The sequence below is a fragment of the Orbicella franksi genome, chromosome 3 (genome assembly GCF_964199315.1).
Source record: "Orbicella franksi chromosome 3, jaOrbFran1.1, whole genome shotgun sequence".
In the NCBI taxonomy this organism is placed as follows: domain Eukaryota; kingdom Metazoa; phylum Cnidaria; class Anthozoa; order Scleractinia; family Merulinidae; genus Orbicella; species Orbicella franksi.
In genome coordinates this window covers 20,526,170-20,547,942 of record NC_138147.1, presented here as the reverse complement: position 1 = coordinate 20,547,942, position 21,773 = coordinate 20,526,170, and the positions used below count along the sequence as shown (strand labels likewise).

The following is a 21,773-nucleotide window of genomic DNA, read 5'->3' as shown; positions in this document are numbered from 1 at the left end:
TTCATATAATTTCATAGATATCAGGTTTAACTGTACATAAAACAGAGATGTGACATTATTTTTGTCCAAATTTTGCTCTGATAAGTAGGAACACTCACCAAGTACATATCACATGTCAAATGAATTACGTAAGAAGTAACAATATATAACATTGTATGAGCAATGAAATCTGATTTATTCCTTAGACTCACTTGTAAATGAGGATGACAATAAAGGTACTGTATACCACTTAAGCATTTCTAAAGAGAGGAAACACCAATTATTTTTCTTCGGCTAATTTCAACCCTCATTAACTTGAACCTCTTACAAGTTAACTTAAAGTGATTTCTTTTCCTTTAAGGTCATTTTCTAAACAATTCAAAACAGAGACCTTGATAACTTGAACCCATTTTATGAAAGTCCCGAATCACTCAAAGCTCTTCAGAATTACAACAGAGATGGACTGCAAGTGAATATATCAAAGGTCATATATGTTCATGAGCGGTAAACTCAGCGGTAATCGGCCAAAACACTTCCAGATCGGCAAAATGGTAAACACTAAACAGCACAAAACTTTCTAAAAAGCGCAACAACTGCTCACTCAAAACTCTCAAGATAAATGTACGTACAACTTAAATTCGTATGCGCAATAAACATACGTGTAACTTAAATTCAAAATATTTCCATGCATGCGTGCTATTCGCGCATCACGCCACTGTTCGGAACTGACTTCTTAACAATATACATTGATCTGTGGAGAAAGATGTGAAAACATGACTGATCATCGCAGTTGTACATCGCAGTTGTGCACACAACTTAAGTAGTACTTACGTTAAATACATAACTTTAATGATCAATCATGTCTTCTCCAGAGATGGATTGACTGCAAAGCATTAAGCTCTACCAAAAAATGTTTGCAGCTTAGCTTCGATTTCTCATTGGCTCAATTTCAGCAAAGTATCATTCTGCTTTGACTATTTCTCACAACATTTAACCTCGAATCAACAATGTTTAGTTGATCAGTTTTCCTGATAATACGGTTTAATTTTCTTTTGATTTCTGCTGGTCAGTTGTATAAATCGCATCTCTCAGTAACTTGAACCCCAGTAACTAATGAAACTCTCTTGATTTCCCTTAGAGGTTATCGACAGTGTTGGTGTTAAAACTAATTCTGCCCTTGATATTTTTATAATAAAAACTTAGTTATAGAGTTAAAGTTCGAATGTAAGTGACCATTTGGGGAATTCAAAAACGTGGTAATGTTGTGACTATATAAAGCTGCTACCTTATCGCTTAGAAAAATGACATTGATGGCTGAGGACTGGAGAATAGAGAGGATTAGACTGTGCATCTTGAAGACTTCAATGTATTTCATATTTAATGAACACATTTAGACCATGCAAAGAACTTAAAAACACAAATGATTTACTCTGATGAGATATTTGATGTAAGACTACTTGTCAAGTTACAAGTAATTTGCGCTGCATGCGTTAATCTGATCTTAACTGACTGAACTTCTGTTCACGGGCTATCGGCAAAATCATAAACGCAGAGCAGGAAAATCATCTGTTCAGGGTAAATACAAATTGTTATGTTATCTAAATGTAGTTTTTTGGTTTAAAGGTATTTGTTAACCATGACATTAAATATGAAACCTGAAAAGATTCACACTTAACTCTTTACTATAATCCTCTGATGCTTCATCCTGTAACTTTGAAATAACAGTTATATAGTCTTCAGATGATGGCCAGTCTACCAAAATTTGTTGTCTTCTTGTTTGTCTTGTTGGTATTGTGAATATAAATCTTAAACATTGTATTTAAACAACTTATTGTTTAATGATGTAACAGATGTATAAAGACGTTCTACACCTTACTATATACATGTAACTTATATCTAACAGATCATCAAACAAGAACATCTCTGCAAAAACGTCTACAACACTTACAAATATAGACATGGAGTTTTTAAAAGAGATATCACAATTTAATACAACAACACCACTTTTTTTATGAATTCCCCAGGTGGTCACTTGTCTTACATTAGACCTTTACCTTTATAAGGTTCATTATTCAAATATTAAGTGCAGAATTCCAAAAAACGAACTTTTTTTGGTCAACGCAGGTAAAAACCTCACACTAAGTTAAGCTACTCACCGAAGTTTCAGCCTCTAAAGTACAGGTTTACCTTATGAAATTAATCTCTAAAGGAGCCCAAAATTCGACATCATTGCCACCAATTTAAACAGCACTCAGCAACCAGACTGCATTTTTGTGGTGTCATTCCATCTAAGGAATTTTGTCCACAGCTTCCAACAACTACCGCTCTTGGTTATGGCTGCATGCCCTTTAGCCATACTATTTCGAGCCAAATATGCTCAAAAACCCCGTAAATGATGGCAGTGCAGAGAGTGAAGTGGATAATTGGTTGGAAAAAAATACATTTTGCTGACCTTATGAAGGAGCGCATAGTCATCTGCAGATTTTTGTATTTCCCACCAATTTTGAATTAGACGGAATAACGTCACAAACACAGCCTGGCTGCTAAGTGCAGTTTTAAAATAGTGACGTCCGAAGTTAAATTTTGGGCTTCTTTCGAGATGAATTTATTCAGAATAGCTGGCATTATAGAAGCTCATACTGGAATGAGTGGAAAAGGCCAATGTTTACTTGTTACAAGTGGAAACAGAAAAGTAGGTAAGCTTTTGTGGAGTGACTTTCTCCTTTTCACAGCCACACTGACCTTCTGTTTACAGACTATCGACAGAAATAAAAAAAGTCCAGACTGGCAAGACCTACAAGCACATCAACAAGTACAAGAACATCCCATCTGGTTAATACAGTATTACGCCATTTAAATGTTCTCACGGCTTTGGTTCAAAGATGTTCATTAAACATAAAATAAGAAACCTGAAAGTATTCATACTAATTTTCTGTTATAATCCCCTAGGCCTACGCTGTACTTGTTCAAAGACTGGATAACACTTATCTACCGGATAAATCACTATCTGGTGGGTAAGTGTTAACAAAATAAACCACAGTATGCGCTAAATAGTGATTTATCTGGTGGATAGCCTTATCCACTTTTCAAACAACCCAAGTCAGAGCTTCATCCTGTAACTTTCAAATAATCGCCAGTCCACCAAAATTTGTTGTCTTTTTGTTTTTATCATGTTCGTATTGTGTATAAATCTTAAACATTATATTTAAACAACTCGTTGTTTGATGTTATAACAGATGTATAAAGATGTTCTACAACTTATTGTATACCTACAATTCATAACTAACAGATCATCGAACTTCTGCAAAAACACTGGAAATGCAGTCCAAAAGAGATGGTAAATACAGTACTGCAACAATTCTCACTATTCTCCACTCCTCGCACATAAAAATCTCACAGTAAGTTAAGTTACTTATCAAAATTTCACTCTCTAAAGAATATCTGAGTGATATTCCCCAATTTTCAAAATTACACGTGCTACGAAAAATATTTGAAGGAAGACTTGATCCATTTGGTGCAAAAATACAGTACTGTGCAAAAGTAATGCAATTAATTTTCGACAAAATTCCTGGCTATTTGTGGCTTTACGAGGTAATTTCGTTCGAAATCATATTTCGTTGATTTTTCACCGCAATTTTGCAACTTCTATCGTTTCAATGCGTGTGATTTTTCGAACATTAATTTGCTCTTCTCGAAAATTCTTTGCAAATTTTTAAATACTGGTAAACATCTGCTCTAATTATCACTTGCAACTGCACTAGAAAAATTCGAGTGACAACATGAATATTCTCCCTGTAAAGAGGAACTGTAAAGCCAGCATTACAACTGCCAAGTTTTACTTCATAAATTTCACGTATTTGCTGGCAGAGTGTTTTCCTTCAGTTTGTTGGCTTTGTTCCCAAAACGAACTCAGAGCTTGTGCATGTAGGTGAGTTGCTCAGTCTAAAGCTGAATTGAAGCTGGCAAAATTAGCGAATTTAAGATGCACAAGACGAAAGAAACATTGTGTTAATAGCGTGTTATAATTCCCTCCTAATCAGTGAGCGGCAAGTGACTACAACAAGCTTTACTCGACAGTTATTAAAATATATTTTGTGTAAATTACATGAATGATCGATTGAATCAATTACATGTAAACTTTGCTCGTCACACTGTTGAACTTCGGCTCTGTGCATAGCGAAATGTTGCGTACTTAGTGGCAAAAGAACGTTATTAATCGCGAATTTTCGTTGAGGTGTTGAAAATCCAATGAAATTTCCACTATTATTTAAGTAAATTATCGCTCGAAATGCATTAAATTTTCCCTCAAATTTTTGCACGATTTTTCGATGAAAATTCGCAAAGACAAAGAATGAAATTCGCGTATTTCACTTGCATTGCTTTTGCACAGTACTGTGTGCTTGAACACTTGCCCTTGGACATTATCTGTGCCTCAAGGCTCACATTTTTCCTCGAGCCATGCTTTTGGAAAACTGTTTGCTTCTCAGAACAGACAACGTCTGCCGACAAAGATCTGAGCATATTTTCAGACCAAATGGCTATTATTTATTCAACTTATCTTTCAGGGAAATGGATTGAAAATTTAGATACGGAGACCTTAAAAAACCTTATCCTTGTGAACACCTCTCTGAAATTGCTCAAAGATGCTACAGCTACCAGCAGATGCATTATGGTAAATAGAGAACTCAATTTCTTGTAATCATGTAATGTAACATTTATCATACCTTTACATTTTATGAAAAACGTTCTAAAACAAACTAAAATGTCTTCTTCTTCCAGACTCCTACAGAATGTAAAGCAGTCACACGCAATATAACAACAATGCTAGACCTGTGTCAAAATGTAAGTTATTCATTATTATGACTCTAACAGTACTTTATTAAGCATTTACTACCATCAGATGATGAATAACCAGAAAATTCAGGCAATATTAATAGAATTGCAGGAAATAGAATAGGCATGTATTAAATAAATAACAAAATAATCAAGTCATTAACTTAATAACACTAGAACTCAAATTTCATTTTTCACTTCAATATTCCATGTGAACAATTCAATATTCAAATCAAAATTCCATTCAACCAACATGCCATGATAACACTGTAAGCTACAATATTATGATTCCACAAATAGTATCCAATACTCATTATCATTCCAAGAAATATATTTTAATTTCTGAGATGGTAAACAAAAAATGGAGGAGAGGGGAGATTCACAGCTCGATGTTTCTTATACAGAAATGTCAACCTATTAACCAACCAAAGTAAATTTTTGAAGCAGTGAAGTGGTCACCACAGAAAGGCTACCATAGATGGCATTAAAACAATTCTCAAACCTGCGACCATTAAGGAAATGCTAGAATGTCACAATAATTCTATTCAACATTGCTACACCACTGTAATTCTTGTACTTATTTTGAAGACTAAACTTGCTTTAGTTAATTCCTTGTAGCTGTGTCTAATAGATAAAACTAGCCATTGTAAAACATCCAAAAAATAGCTTGATTTAAATGTGAAAACGATCTTAATAACAAAAAACTTTTATATGTATCTCTCAATTATACATCTAGTTCACCACAAATATTAGTTCATTGCTGTTCATACTTCACTTTGTTTCCTTTTAAATTGATCCAAGTTTCATTTATTTACTTGTGAACTATAATAATACTATCTAATAAATAGTTAAAAGATAAGGTCTGCAACTGTTCTCCTATTGCATAGGTTATGGTAAATGAAAACGTTTTCAACCAAAATAATACAGTTTGGTTAAAATCATCTACACTCTAGACTGCTGTTACAAGGAGAAATGTAGACACTGCAGTTCAGGTACTATAAAATTATGTTGCAGTCTTATTAATACCTGCATTCATAAGCTTCAACCACTAGTACAAACTAAGTGAGGAACAAACAGCATGACCTGAAAGACACAATCAATACTATGTTATGTAACTTGATTTAAAATCTGTATTAACTTCTACACCTGAATAAAAATGCAAATTGCTAGGAACACCTACACAACGTTAAAACAATGCAATACAAACAAAACAAAAACTCTCAACAACTACATTGAGAAAATATTGAGCGAATTGAAACTTGATATAAGCTACATGTACCATATTTCAGACACAAATAAAGCTTTATGACAAAATATATGTGTCAGCATTTGACCACTTTACAATGCTATGCAATTTAAATTGACTCTAGAACCTTCTCCAGGGAACTATAAATAATGTATTTAATAACATACATGAAGAACATAGGTACGCAAGGCGTGCAAGAGTTATTTTTTTTGTGTGAAGTGTCGGAGATAGGAACATTCATGGTACAGTAATAATTTGGTTAATTTGACATTTTTTCTTTGGTTGCGATGTTACATCGGTCATGGTAAGATAGCTAAATAGTAAGCCGTAAAATGTTTGACTGAACAAACTACAGTAATCTGACATGTCTCCAGATTAATGTAGATACCATCTTATTTTCTAACAGGCAATTTGATTCGTTCTTTGATACAACCCGGTGTGAGACGCGCACATGCATAACTCCCTCACTCACCGATCACATAACGCTTCCAACCCCCAAGAGGAATTTTTGCTCAAAAATACTCAAGTTAATTTAGGGACTTTTTCGCATTTTACACGAGACGTAAGTTTACCTTTTCACACAACGCAACACAACACAACTTCACTGAAAATAGAAAGAAAGAGAAAAAACCTCTGACACTTTGAAAGTCTGATTTAATTAAATTGCACTTTAACTTGGTGCCACGCAGTCTTCAAAGAACATTTGAACAGTTTTCATACTTTTTACCTTAAAAAATATCGGACTGAAATGAATGTCATCAAATAAAACTATTAGACTGCTACTGCAGAGACGTAAAAACCGTCCAGAAATGAAAGCTTTTTTGTTTAATATCCTGGAAACAATAGCTGATAACTTGTCAGCTCTAATTGAATTTACTCCCATATAAAAAACAAAAGTGTTAAGTTACCATTTGTTACTAAAGATAGCAAACATCTCGCGGGAAAGAGTGGTGACGATTCGTCCGCTCTAATTGAATTTACTACCTTGTGAAAAACAAGAGTGTCACATTACACTTAGTAACTAAAAAACACAAATATCTTGTTATATTTGCATGCAACAAGAACAAAACAATCGTTACCCGCACTTACTAATGTAAACGTTAGAACTGTTTCAAATCTAAAGTCTCGTCTCCTCTAAAACATGTCCTAAGAACTAGAAGCGACGATTCGTGACCTCTAATTGAATTTACTCCTTGTGAAAAACAAAAGTATCAAGTTACCTTTAAGTAAAAATAAAAATATCTCGTTGCATTTGCATACTACGAACTCACGAACTGTTTCAAACCTCAAGGCTCATCTCGTTCATTTAACTAAAATCCTCAGCCTAACCCACAGAAAATGTCGAAGTAAACCCAATATATGAATACTTCCTCTTCTTTTATAGAAGAATGAATACGGCCGTTCTGAACTTTATCGGGATCAGATCTTCTCACATACCATTTACCTTTACAACAAGAAATTTGATTGGCTGTTTATAGTAGATCCAATCTGATTGGTGTGACATACATACATCTCTCACACACTCACTCACTCACTCACTCACCCATTGACCCGTAAGATACTCGACGCGCCGACTAAGAGGTATTTTTTTGTAAGAAAAAAATAACTCAAAAATTGTCCCTTCTGATTGGCTAAGAGAAATGCGGTTTTCAGTCAACACAATGCAGAACAGAAGTAATTCTGTGCAAAAAGTGGTAACAAACCAACCATTATGATTGCTCAATGAACAAACAAAATCGCAGATAGCTACATGTAATGAAATGCGAGCCTGGATGGCACAAAATTTGGATATATCTATACTAAAAATTTGCGAGCAAAACAATGGCCGGTGTTTTAAGTAGATCTTCTTTCGCCATCCCAACAACAATACAGCAGTTGAGAAACAGCGCTTAAAACGGAAACACTATGAAAAGCACTGTTTTTTTGTTGTTGTTGGTTTGGAAAAAGTGGTGTTTAAACAAGGGAATTGGTGACAAAATCAAACATAGGCACGCAAGGCGTGCAAGAGTTATTTTTTTGTGAACTATAAGTCTCGGAGATAGCAGCATTCATGGAACTGTTTACAGTAATGATTTGGTTGATTTGACAAGTTTTTTGGTTCCGATGTACAGCAAGAAAGAAACTGGGAGTTTATGATGTACATGCAATGTTACATCGGTAATGGTAAGATAACTAAATAGTAAGCCATAAAATGTTTGACTGAAGAAACTACAGTAATCTGACACGTCTACAGATTAATGTAGATACCATCTTATTTTCTAACAGGCAATTTTATTCGTTCTTTGATACGACCCACACTGTGATTGGTCGGACACTCGCACATACATAACTCCCTCACTCAACGATCACGTAGCCCTTCCCCCCGGCGGGGGGACTCCCTTATACGGGCTATACTGAGGTCTGTGCGGCCCCGAAGGGTATGGTTTTTCAGCCGTTTTGGTCATAAATAGGGTATCGATTTTAGCTGATTTTGGCCATTTTGGTCATAAATAGGGTATGGTTTTTGCACTCTAGCCTTGATATGGGTATGCTTTAAGAAGAAGCCACTTTTTCATCATTATCGAAAAGAAAATCAACAAAAGCCCTTCACAAATTTATATGTTTACGGTAATTTAACATTGGTTTGAACTAGGGAGCTAATTATAACGCAGGTCTGAAACAGGGTTTTGATTTGAGGGTCAGGTCGTAAATAGGGTTTCGAATTTTTTGGTCAGGTCATAAATAGGGTAAGGAATATCGCAGATTTTGGTCATAAATAGGGTAAGGGTTTTGGGAAGCGGGCTACACACCCCCGACCAATTTTTCTGGGAGTACCCCCTCGGGAGCCCTTCCAGCCCCCAAGAGGAATTTTTGCTCAAAAATACTCAAGTAAGAGAACTTTTCGCATTTTATACGAGTCGTAAGTTTACCCTTTTCACACAACACTACTTCACTGAAAATTGAAAGAGAGAGAAAAAAAACCTCTCTGGCACGTTGAAAGTCTGATTTAATTAAATTCCACTTTAATTTGGTGCCACACAGTCTTCAAAGAACATTTGAACAGTTTTCATACTTTTTACCTTTAAAAAATATCGGACTGAAAAGAATGTCATAAAATGCCCATCAAATAAAAATATTAAACTGCTACTGCATAGACGTAAAAACCGTCCAGAAATAAAAGCTTCTTTTTTGTTTAACATCCTGGGAACAATAGCCGATAACTTGTAAGCTCTAACTGAATTTACTCCCATAAGAAAAACAAAAGTGTCGAGTTACCATTTGTAACTAAAAATAGCAAACATCTCGTGGGAACAAGTGTTGACGATTCGTCAGCTCTAATTGAATTTACCACCTTGTGAAAAACAAGAGTGTCAAATTACCCATTGTAACTAAAAAATAACAATATCTCGTTATATTTGCATGCAATAAGGACAAAGCAATCGTTACCTGAACTTACTATTATAAACGTTAGAACTGCTTCAAATCTAAATAGTCTCGTCTCCTCTAAAACATGTCCTAAGAACTAGAACCGACGATTCGTGACCTCTAATTGAATTAACGCCTTGTGAAAAACAAAAGTATCAAGTTACCCTTTGTAATTAAAAATAAAAATATCTCGTGCCATTTGCCTTCTACTAACTCATGAACTGCTTCAAAACTCAAGACTCATCTCGTTCATAACTAGCCACCATTACACTGAAAATTATGCACTCTAAAACAACCCAATGTACGTATGTAACTGTCACACTCCCCTCCAAACCGGACTAAAAATCGCAAACCGGCAACATGCACGTCACTCTTTATTTTTCAATTACCAAAGTCCTTGTGTTTATACATACCTTGTGTTTCTCACGTACCATTTACCTTTACAACAAGAAATTTGATTGGCTGTTCATAGTAGATCGAATCTGATTGGTGTGACATACATACATCTCTCACTCACTCACTCACTCACTCACTCACTCACCCATTGACCCGTCCATAACATACCCGACGCGCTGACTAAGAGGTATTTTTTTTACAAAAAAATAACTCAAAAATTACCAGCCAGCTAAGCTTGACACTTTGCTATGAGCGATTCTATGCCGAAATAATTGAAGTATTTACTTCTTGCGAACACACTTAACAGCACCAAAAATCTTTGAATCGTCACCTTTTTCAGCGTCAGGTAGATCATTTATAAAACTAACAAACATTAGCGACCCTAGGGACCGTTCATTTTTTATGAGGGGGGGGGGGGCTGGTGGGATTTGGGAAGCACTATTTAAAAATCGCATGACCCCCCTCAGCTTACCAATTTTTTCACATGTCCCCCCCTTATAGCGGTCATTTTTTGGGATGACCCCCCCCCAAAAAAAAAATTGAACAAACAATATTTAGATTTCAACTTTTTTAATATTTCTCTATTATCCCCCTACTTCACGTTATTGTGCTCACTATGAAGACAATATTTACAATCTCTATACGACAGAGAGCTGTTGTTTAAAAAACAAATCAAAAGAAAGAGAAGTCAATTTCGGATCTCCTAGTTATGGCTCGCCCTGAGCCTGTGGCATTTGGCCTCTCATTGGCATCTTCCTCATCTGAATTGATGAATGCAAGAATGACGTCACTTGAGTCATCTTCTCCCCCAGAGTCAATGGCATCACTGTCATACTCATCATTGTCACTTTCATCCGTTTCACTGCTGTCAGCACTTGCCCTGTTGTCATTTTGTGTCAATGTCTTGGCATTTCTCAGTGTTGGTTGGCCAGCTCTGAGAGGACTCTTCTGCTGCAAGCATGAATGTCTTACAATTGCCTTTACTTTCTCACTCTTGCTGCTTTTCAAATGCTGCTTCAGCCCGTGGTGGTTTGAGTACTTGTTTAGTTCTGGAACACGTAGCTTTTTAAGCTTGGTTAGATCTTCGCACAACTCAGTCCAAGGATAATCCTCCTCCCTACTTAACTTTGCCTTTTCTTCTGCTCTCTTTTTCCTTTTAAATTCCAGCACTTCAAGATGCTGAAGATAATCCACCACAAACTTCGATTTGACAATAAACTTATCTGCAAATAGAGCAACGCTCTCTGGGTCAGATAAAACCAGCCTGCCACTTCCATGCTCTTTCTTCTTTATATTGTTAATCCAATCGGGGAAAGAGCGCATTACTACATGAGCATCATGAAAGAGGCTCATTCCAAAATGCGCAATAATGGCGAAAGCGACGACTCGTTTAAGAAAAGGTTTACAGCTGAACGATCCAGGCAGTTTGACATCTTACAAGCAAAAGAAGCAATTTTTCTAGGTGCGGATGGCTGTTCTGAAAGGGCGAGTGAGTTTTCCATGCAAGGGTACCAGTTGAAGCCCAGTGATGGAAGAAAACTGAACTTCTCCATCAAAGAGCACAGAGCAATGGTGGAAAAGTTGAATGTCATATTGAAAGATGTAAAGGAACACGATTCCACACTCTTTCAGTCCAATGGGCTTGCTTTAAAGCAGGGCGAAGAATTTGCCCACAGTTTTAATGTAAAACAGATCAAATGTACAGAAGCTAAGTTGACGAAGGTCACGCAGGACATGGAAGCACTAGAAAATAAGAAGAGCAATTATAACAGCATATTCAAAGGCATACTCAAACAGCACATCAACAAAAGGAGAAGGAAAAAAGAAAACCGCAGAAAGTCAAATGAAAGAAAGAGGAAGCGGACTGAAAACAACGTCCAACGAGTTTATGGAATCTGTGTTGGAAACCCCCTAGAAAATGATCTTCCACAATGCCTTGTCTACCCTCCTAGAACGGCCGTCCCGGAAGAGTGTCTTAAAGTTGAGGATGTTGCCACGTCGATATTTAGAAGAGATGGGCCATACATCGCACAGCTCTTGGAAGGGAATTATTTCACCAATGCTGCAAGAAGTAGAATCACCACCAACCTTGAGCGGGAAGTCAGAGATTATGTTTACACCTTCATGTACCCTGAAGAGTACACTCTGACGGAAAGCATTGCTGCTTCTTGCAGCATTGGTGAAAGAGACTCCCATAGCAGCACAAGCGGCGACGAAGAACTCGACGACAGCGCAGATATAAATATTTATGTATTATTATTATGTATTATTGTGAAGATGAATGCCAGTGAAAGTTGCATTCGAAAATAACAGTGTTAAATACTTCTTTTCAGTAGCTACAAATGCTTTTTGTCGCCAAACGTTTTTTTAAAGCAGAAGGAAAGTTTGTAATAAATTTGTATCCTGCCTTCTATGTTTATTCTATAGCAATTTTTTTGATATTCAAACATTATGCCATTTTAAAGTTTTACTAAAATATTTCACGTGACCCCCCCTTTTTCCCTTATTTTTTTGGGATGGTCCCCCCTCGAAAGCCATTTTTTTTCGCATGGCCCCCCCCCCAAATCCCACCAGCCCCCCCTACCTTATAAAAAATGAACGGTCCCCTAGAAGACTCCCTTGGGGCACTCCAGGCATGACAGGGGCCCATTGTGACAAAACACTTTCGAGAACTACTTGTTGAATACAGCCAGAAAAATAATTAGTGAGCTACGATAGTAGTTTACCAGGTATCCCATACACGTTCAGTTTAAGAAGAAGAATTTTTCGATCTATACTGTCGAACGCCTTTGCAAAATCTAAGTAGATCACATCGGCCTTGATGTTCTTGTCTAGATTAAGCCCGATATCATAGAGAATTGAAAGTAACTGGGCCAGACATGATCGATTTTTCCAAACCCATGCTGAAGGTCAGTTATCAGGCGTTTTAGATAGTCATAAAGGCAATTGAAGACACGGCATTCAAGAACTTTGCTAACAATCAGTAGTAAAGATATAAGACGATGGTGTTCAGCTGGTTTCTTTGAGTCCTTTTTATGGACTGGTACAATGTCAGCAGATTTCCACTCGCTTCGGAGTTTGGCGTAATCAAGCGGCTGATTGAAAATAGCACAAAGACTTGGTGCAATTTGATCACAACACTCTTTGAGAAGACAGGCGAGAATTCCATCAAGGCTACTTGCTTGCAAGGTGTCAAAGCATTTCAAGTGATCATGCACTTCGTCAACAGATACCACAATGTCCAAGAGTTGCAGATCAGAAATGCAAATGCGATCAATATTTACATCTGAGGCAGGTCGAAAGACAAAGGAAAAGTACTTATTCAAAAGCTCAGTTTTCACTCAGCCTCCTGGTTTTTCAGCTGTGTCGCCCACTTTACACTAGACCTTTTGCCTAGGAAAGCTTTGTGATAACTCTAAAACAGTTTTGGATTATCTTTAAAACTAGACTTGATTTTTGCCAAGCACTGTTGATGTTTAATTTCATTCATATAAGTAACTTACTTTGCCAACTTAGCGTCCAAAGCTTTTGCTTGCGCTTGAGCGTTTTACTTTTCTTGTATCGCTTTAAAACTACTTTTTTCGGATGAGGTGCCGCACTTCAGGTGAGTGAGTGAGTGAGTGAGTGAGTGAGTGCGTGCGTGCGTGCGTGCGTGCGTGCGTACGTGAGTGAGTGAGTGAGTGAGTGAGTGAGAGAGAGAAAGATGTATGTATGTCACACCAATCAGATCGGATCTACTATGAACAGCCAATCAAATTTCTTGTTGTAAAGGTAAATGGTATGTGAGAAGATTTGATCCCGATAGGGTTCAGAACGGTCATATTTTTTTTTCTATAAAAGAGGAGGAAGTATTCATAAATTGGGTTTACTTCGACATTTTCTGTGGGTTAGGCTGAGGATTTTAGCTATGAACGAGATGAGCCTTGAGGTTTGAAACAGTTCGTGAGTTAGTAACATGCAAATGGAACGAGATATCTTTATTTTTAGTTACAAAGATAACTTGATGCTTTTGTTTTCACAAGGAGTAAATTCAATTAGAGGTCACGAATCGTCGCTTCTAGTTCTTAGGACATGTTTTAGAGGAGACGAGACTATTTACATTTGAAACAGTTCTAACATTCACAATAGTAAGTGCGGGTAACGATTGTTTTGTTCTTTTTGCATGCAAATATAACGAGATCTTTTTATTTTTTAGTTACAAAGTGTAATTTGACACTCTTGTTTTTCACAAGGTAGTAAATTCAATTAGAGCGGACGAATCGTCACCACTCTTTCCCACGAGATGTTTGCTATCTTTAGTAACAAATGGTAACTTAACACTTTTGTTTTTTACATGGGAGTAAATTCAATTAGAGCTAACAAGTTATCGACTATTGTTTCCAGGATATTAAACAAAAAAGAAGCTTTCTTTTCTGGACGGTTTTTACGTCTCTGCAGCAGCAGTTTAATAGTTTTATTTGATGACATTCATTTCAGTCCGATCTTTTTAAAGGTAAAAAGTATGAAAACTATTCAAATGTTCTTTGAAGACTGCGTGGCACCAAGTTAAAGTGCAATTTAATCAAATCAGACTTTCAACGTGTCAGAGAGGTTTTTTTTTCTCTTTCTTTTTACTTTTGGCGAAGTTGTGTTGTGTTGTGTTGTGTGAAAAGGGTAAACTTACGACTCGTATAAAATGCGAAAAAGTCTCTTAATTAACTTGCGTATTTTTGAGCAAAAATTCCTCTTGGGGATTGGAAGGGCCATGTGATCGGTGAGTGAGGGAGTTATGCATGTGCGCGTGTCACACCAATCACAGTGTGGGTTGTATCAAAGAACGAATCAAATTGCCTGTTAGAAAATAAGATGGTATCTACATTAATCTGGAGACTTGTCAGATAACTGTAGTTTGTTCAGTCAAACATTTTATGGCTGACTATTTAGTTATCTTACCACGACCGATCTAACATCGCATGTACATCATAAATTCCCAGTTTCTTCCTTGCTGTACATCGCAACCAAAAAAACTTGTTAAATTAACCAAATTGTTACTGCAAACAGCTCCATGAATGCTCCTATCTCCGACACTTCAAACAAAAAAATAACTCTTGCATGCCGTGCGTGCCTATGTTTTCATTTTGAGGACAGCTCAAGGTCTAGACAATATCATGCTATAGGTATTCCTGAACATACAATTACACATACTAGGACACTGTTCAAAGAGATTCTCAAGAATGTATCCAAACTTAGATTCGAGTATATGAAATCTTTGTCTGGTGAACAGGTGTCCTTAAGGGCCCATCAACTGATCTTTTCGAGCCGTTGCTAAGATTTATTCTCATAAAACCTCATCATTTATAGTTAGTTCAGTGTTACTTCATGTGTTTTAACTTTTCCTTGACCAGTAACGCCAGTGATGATGTCATCAGGCCACACCCTTGGTCATGTGACTAATACTGAAAAAATGCAAAGGCTCTCAGGCAAATTACTTTATCGGGATTTTTTTCATTGATTTAATATTTTAATTTTTATCCTCATTATGCTATGCATAGATTTTGTCTTATTTCTTAAAGGTCAGATTTTGAGAGAATTTCAAGGTATTGAAAAATTCGTAATTTTCTGAAAAAAGCATGATTTTGAAAAAGGAATGCACAGCTATGTTTTCAACGTTAGCTTCAATCGAAACTCATCGAAAAAGGCTCGATTTAATGAAAAACTGCCTTTCCTTTAGGATTTAAAGAAACCAGAAGTGCACCCTTTATATATTTGAAGTAACCCTATCAGCGGGTGCACAATTTACACTACCAGCACACTTCAGTAAGATCAGACAAAGCCATGCGGAGTTAATTTTTCTCTTTCTTTTGCTCTTGTTTTCTGTTTTTCTCTTATTTTGTCTTTGCTTGTTGTATTTATATTTTGCATCTTGTGAAACACAAAGAAGAAACGTCTAAAGTGTAAGCAAATTTCCAAGTTATTGAGTTGTTTTTATTTTCTGCGCGCAGGCTGACGTAAGTAACCGGAAGGGAAATTTCACCTCCTTAGCAACGTGCATGAATTGGTTAATGGGCCCTTAACAACGGTGTCTCAAAGTAGAGGTTGTGACCACACAATGACCGTACAACATTTACAATTATGTTATTTTAATGTAAAAGATAAAATTCTATGTACAGCTGTATATGTAAATATCTTAATTCTTTAGATACAAAATGTGTAAATATGTCCATTGCTTGTATATTATATCAATGGCTCAGTCAGTTCCAAGCCCGTTCATCCCTCCTGGGCATTTGTCAATTTTTTGACAAAATACTCCAAATGCCTCACAGTGGAGCCACCTTATTTGGTCAAATCTCTTTTGTAACTTGATGTTACATCATGGTAAAAAAAAACTACCCAGTCATTGGTAAACACCTCATAATATTTGTAACACAATATTGTTGCTATGGTACCTAATGTGTCACAAAAATGATAATAATGTATTCACCAATGATTCATTTATTTAAATTTATCTAAATATTGATATGCAATATTTACACAGGCAGGTCTGATTCAGATAGGGCCTGTTTAAATGGAGGCCTGTAAACTAAATACTTAACTTATAAATAGTTCATATACATAACTGAATAAATGGCTAATTAAGTACATATTAAAAACCTAATTGATAAAAATATTAATCAACTATAAAAGTTATCACATGATCGACCTGTGGTAATTGATAATTTGTTCCATGCTATAACCCCATAGCGAAAAGAACATTGGTATTTAGAGGTCTTTGCAAGAGACAGATGGAGAAGATCCTTGCTCAGTGTGTTGCAGGCATGAAAATCATTTGAGTAGTGAAAGTCATGCAGCAGGTAGACAGGCACAAAGCCATTGAGACACTTGAATATCTGAAAGCAAATTTGATTCTTCCAGGGTGATTCTAATGATGGCCAACTAAGAGTGGCGATTCATTCCTTGCTGTTGTATTTTGTGACCCTCAATGACTCATTAGAATTTAAGTCTTGGAAAGTGCTGTAAACTGTTTTGAGCCATGGAACGGTGGTACACATCATGGTGTTTAGAAGCTATGCACTTCTGGAAAGTAACAACTTAACAAATGATGCAACTGGCAATTTCCATTTCATCAGGGACTTTATGTTCATATTTCCATGTTTGACTGCCAGTGAAAAGCTATAAGTCAAATTTGTGAACAGTAAGTGCCTTCCTACGGTCAGATGAAAATCTAAACACCCTAATTGAATAAAACTAGCAGCATAACACTTACAAACTGTACTTCTTGCCCTGCAAAGTTGTCAAGGCTTCTTTCTCCCACAATTTGTTTGCACTTTGAGAATGCCCCACCCAAAAGGATGACTTGTTGTAACAAATGCCCTTCTCTGGAGCAGGAAAAGTTGTCAAATGCTGAACAGATGAAGGTGATTGTAATTGACAAAGCCATCTCCAATATAAAAAGGTCATAAATGCTAAGAACTGTACAAAAAAAAAAAAGCCAATAACTTACCAAAAACGTTTCGGTCTTAGACCTTCTTCAGTTACATAATTATGCAAATAAAAATACATTGAGTGAAAGGTCCTAATTCTACCATGGTACACAAGATGTTAAGAAAAACTGTTAACAAATAAAGAATTTGAAATGAAACGAAATTCAGCTTAACTTGTTTTTCAAAATGTGGTTGTTATGGCAAAGTAAACTGATGTGGATGCATTGACATCATTTTATGCCTACCTCAGCCATTTTTGAACTGTGAACGGGGGTTTAAGGAGAAACATTATTTACAAACACTGCCATGTCCCATGCATACACATGCCCCAGGATAATGTAACTGAAGGGAATTCTCAATGCTGGTGGATAATGGTAGGAATAGGAAAGAGGAGGTTACTGGGCATGTGATAAAGGGGAAATTGAAACTAGAACAAATTTAGGAAGTACAATGATGGAAAACAGAGGAAAATGGAATGAAAAATAAAAAGAAACAAATGGAGCAACAAAAAACATACACTGTAATAAAGTGACTGAGAAAGGAACGAATGAAAAGGTAAATACAAAAAAATTAAACACTCTACACATACATGTATATACACTGTAAGAAAGAAATTTCAGACGCAAACTATAAAACCATGTACAATTGAAAGGAATTTATGAATTGGAAACTAGGATGTAATAATGAAATGTAGATTAATGTTAGAAGCTGTATTAAATATTAATATGGACATTTGCAGCCTGTTATGAAAAGGAGTGTAAGGAAGGCAAAATATCAAAACCACCAACAAGTTGAAAATGGAACTCATATGCACAGTGTAATAATTTAACAAGAAGATTACAAAGCTTTTCAAACAGGTGGTTTTGCATTTGCAGTTAAAAAGCACTTGAAGTTGAAGTGTTGGAAAAGTCAGCACAAGCCACATAAATAGTGAAGTTTGTGTGCTCAATGGTTATTGGCTATTGTTAGCCTGCTAACTGGATAGCACCTGCCTTTTGAAAGTTTTCACTTAACACAGCTTGCTGGACATTTTGCAGCCTGGATTCCTGTTCCTGATGTTCGATATCTTCCTCATCTTCACCACTGCATGTTAGAATACACAATCTATATACAAGGAGGCTCAAAGCAATGGCGTTCTTACAGGTAAAGAAGATGTGCATCTCACTGTATACTTTGTAATTGATTATGAGAAGTAATCGGAGGATCAAAAATGGGCCATCTTGCATGAAGATACCAGTTAAAATGCCAAATATATCACCATGGAGCAACATTTCCCTTCGAGAGATCTCTTTCACTTCTCCTCGTGCAGTAGTAATTGGGTTGATTTTCTTCTCCTTTTTCTCACCCTTGTACCCTTTCCCACGAAGAACATTCATCTCTGTTTGCCGACGTTTCATCTGTAATCTCTGAATATATCTCTCTTTAAGATCTTCTTGCTTCCCGTACTTGTGGAGACTTATTTTGCGGTTGATTACGTCATCAGGACTTACCTAAAAGAAAGTATCCCTGGTATCACACTTAAGGTAATCTTTGGATAAAACATATATACTAAAAGAAAATTATTTTGCACTAGCAACTGGTATGCTATTCTAAACAAATGGAAACAACATTGATAAGAGAAGGGCCAGTTCACTAATCAGCTTTGATGTCATGACATTTGGCATGACTGTGAAAAATCCTCCTCAGTCAACAGTTTTGTTGGGAGTTTTTTAGGCAGTCAGTACCAGCTATCCTGTTGTTGTTAGAAACATGTCTTTTCTGTGAAAATGTGACTCCAAACTTTTGCCTTTTTCCACTTATTTTCTCTAGGGTGCAGAATACAACATAGTCAAAAGTACCTGAACTTCACCCACCTTGTTGTTTGTGATGCGAATCTGATTATTCTTTCCAGTTGTTGCTGTTGTGACAAGACAGAACTGTAGTAAGCTCCAGGTGTACACACCAAGAACAGCAAGTGTCACCTGTTCCTCTTGCTGCACAACTTCGTCTTGAAGAACTTCAAATAGTTCAAGGATATCTGCTGCAGTTCCCACATAACCCAGTAACAGGGCAGAGAGCTGGTCACGGGTGATCTCACCTCTTGGTAGAAGCCACCTTCCTATGATTATACCAATAATCAGACCCAATTCACATATCTGCCTGGCCAGTGTTAATGAATTCATGTCCCCAAAGCACTGCAAAATAAAATCTTTATGTCAAACTCTTTTATCTGATAGAACTTCCCGAGGCAAAGGAAAAAACTGCACCTTTAAATGTGATGGAACCGGAGAACAAACCTCTAATACTTTGCACATGAAAATGCATTTATTTATTTCCCTCAATTTGAAAAGGTTAATAATTCTGTTACTTCTAATCTGTGGATTCTTTGATCAGGATTTCCATTTCCACACATTGAAACAATGCTGTAGACAATTTTGGCAGATACAAGCCAACCTTTTTGTGACCCTTTCCTAGTCTCTTTAGCAGCATCTACAGTATGTCACCATTGCATGACGCATGGCCAAATGATTGAGATTAACACTTTTTTCCTCAAAAATGAACCAGGAATTTTCACACACAATTAGAACAAGCTGCCATTAACATTTTCCCTGATCAGCAAATTAACCAGAAGTTTTAACAGTCACTTAATTGAGGTATTTTACACCATAGCAGGTCAGCAGTTAAACAACAAACCCTAAACCATCAAAAAAGTGCATTATGGAGTAAAAACAGTCACAGTTGTAACTTACCCCTGAATTACTTGGAATTGGTGTAACTGTAGTCTCATTTCCATTAGTAATACGTCCTTCTAGAAGGTCTAACTCCACAATCCATATGATTGGAATCATGGTAGACATGTAGAAAAAGCAACTTGGCCAAAAGCTAAAATAAAGAACAATTAATGATTTTCTGCAAGGCTCCAGCTAGAGAGACATGGGCACTTTATTTACATTACTACTTGTGTGCCATGAGATATCATTAGATGTTTTCATATCTAGGTTAAATGAAATCACTCTGACTTCCAGTTAGAGTAGAGGACACATATTTGTTGTGTGAGTTCATATACATACACATGTAATTTGAAATACTATGATTTCACAAGCACATGTAGGTTTTTCCTGATTGATTAAGTCATGTATTGCAATTCTTGTGTCTGGTGAATAGCACTCAGACACAGTGTGAGATAATTTGCTAAAAAAATGAATAAGTTGATATATGTACAGTGAACTCTCTATAAGCAGACTGTGCTCAGGGAGTGGCAGTAAACTTCAGTTTGCACGGCTTGTTTTTCTGTTCACATCTGTTCTCACACATCAAAATAAAGGAAAAGTGCTGATAAACACCCTCACGTTATTATCTTAGCTCTTAGGAATTTTGAAAGCACATTTTAAGTGACTTCTTATCCTTCTCCCCTATCTCTTTTTTCCAAACATTTGAAAATAGGATTTCCAAAAACAAGTTATTTACTAGTCTAGGTCAGTCTATATACAGTGTAGCTAAAAACTGTGCTTGAGGTCTTCAGTATGGCCAGGAGCCAGAGGTTGATTGCTGTACTCAAGACCTTGGGAAGAGTTTTTACCTCAAATACTGACCTCCCATCTTGTAAATAAGCTTGACACAATTATATTCCTTTAACATTAAACTGAATCTCAGGTTAAAATAATTTCAGACTAACTTGACTTGAATTTTTCTACGTCTAAGGATAACCAAAAAAAAAAAAAGAAAAAACTGGAAGAAAGGACGACGGAAGTGAAATCAAACTAGTTAGACCCGAAATTTATATTAAACCAAACCTTGTCATAACGTACTGTAGGAAGGAGCTTAGTTTCTTAATCCTTAACGTTACTAAACGATGTCGTGCAGAATAAAGTAAAGATTAAATAACGCGTGTTGCTATGCATTCTTACTATTTGTATTCTTGTCCTTTGCGAGCAAGCAAAGTGTACACCATCTCGAAGAACAACAACACGATACCAAGAATGGTTACCCAGTATATGGTGTTATCGAGGCAGTGTGCAAGGAGCCACACAGACATAAATCCGTGGATAAAGAACATAACCCGAGTTAACACTGCGTAGAAAATCGGTCGAAAATTCCATAACTTATGCCATATTCCATTCTCCATCTTGAAACTGCTTTCTTCTTCTAATTTGGTCTCCATCGGTCTCCATGCAACCACAGCTCACTGACGTCGATCCAGTGAAGCGTGACGGTTTGGGGGAACTTGTCCTTAGAGGCCGCGATTCTTTTGGTCTGCAGAAAGAAAATCGAGAACTCTACTGCATATATGATTATTGTTTTGTACTTTTATGAAAATTGACCGTGTACTCTAAATTTAAAACTAGATCAAAAGTACAAGGGGCGTTAAAAAGCCGGCAGCAGTTAGACGCCGAATCGCCTTCAGGCTAAACAAAAGGATCCTTTGGAACCGAGGAAGGCAAATAGAGGACAACTTGGACGTCTTGGACTGCCTG

The 21,773-nt window shown here is 36.5% G+C and overlaps 1 protein-coding gene across 1 annotated transcript; it reads right to left on the bottom strand.

Moving 5' to 3' along the window:
• Positions 1–15,961: 15,961 nt before the first annotated feature.
• Positions 15,962–21,542, bottom strand: LOC145481677 (transmembrane protein 26-like). Its single transcript, XM_081460198.1, has 4 exons — positions 21,207–21,542; positions 20,049–20,181; positions 19,173–19,493; positions 15,962–18,809 (listed from the first exon to the last, which is right to left on the bottom strand). The coding sequence occupies exons 1-4, from the start codon at positions 21,458–21,460 to the stop codon at positions 18,285–18,287; spliced, it is 1,233 nt and encodes a 410-aa protein (XP_081316324.1). The 5' UTR covers positions 21,461–21,542; the 3' UTR covers positions 15,962–18,284.
• Between the last annotated feature and the right edge of the window lie 231 nt (positions 21,543–21,773).

Excerpts from the sequence above, each read along its gene's own strand:
- LOC145481677 (XM_081460198.1), bottom strand. The coding sequence starts at position 21,460 with ATGGAGACCAAATTAGAAGAAGAAAGCAGTTTCAAGATGGAGAATGGA. Across the intron at positions 20,182-21,206 it reads AAAGGACAAGAATACAAATA|CTTTTGGCCAAGTTGCTTTT; the intron begins GTAAGAATGCAT and ends TCTTTATTTTAG. Across the intron at positions 19,494-20,048 it reads CAATTCCAAGTAATTCAGGG|TGCTTTGGGGACATGAATTC; the intron begins GTAAGTTACAAC and ends TTTATTTTGCAG.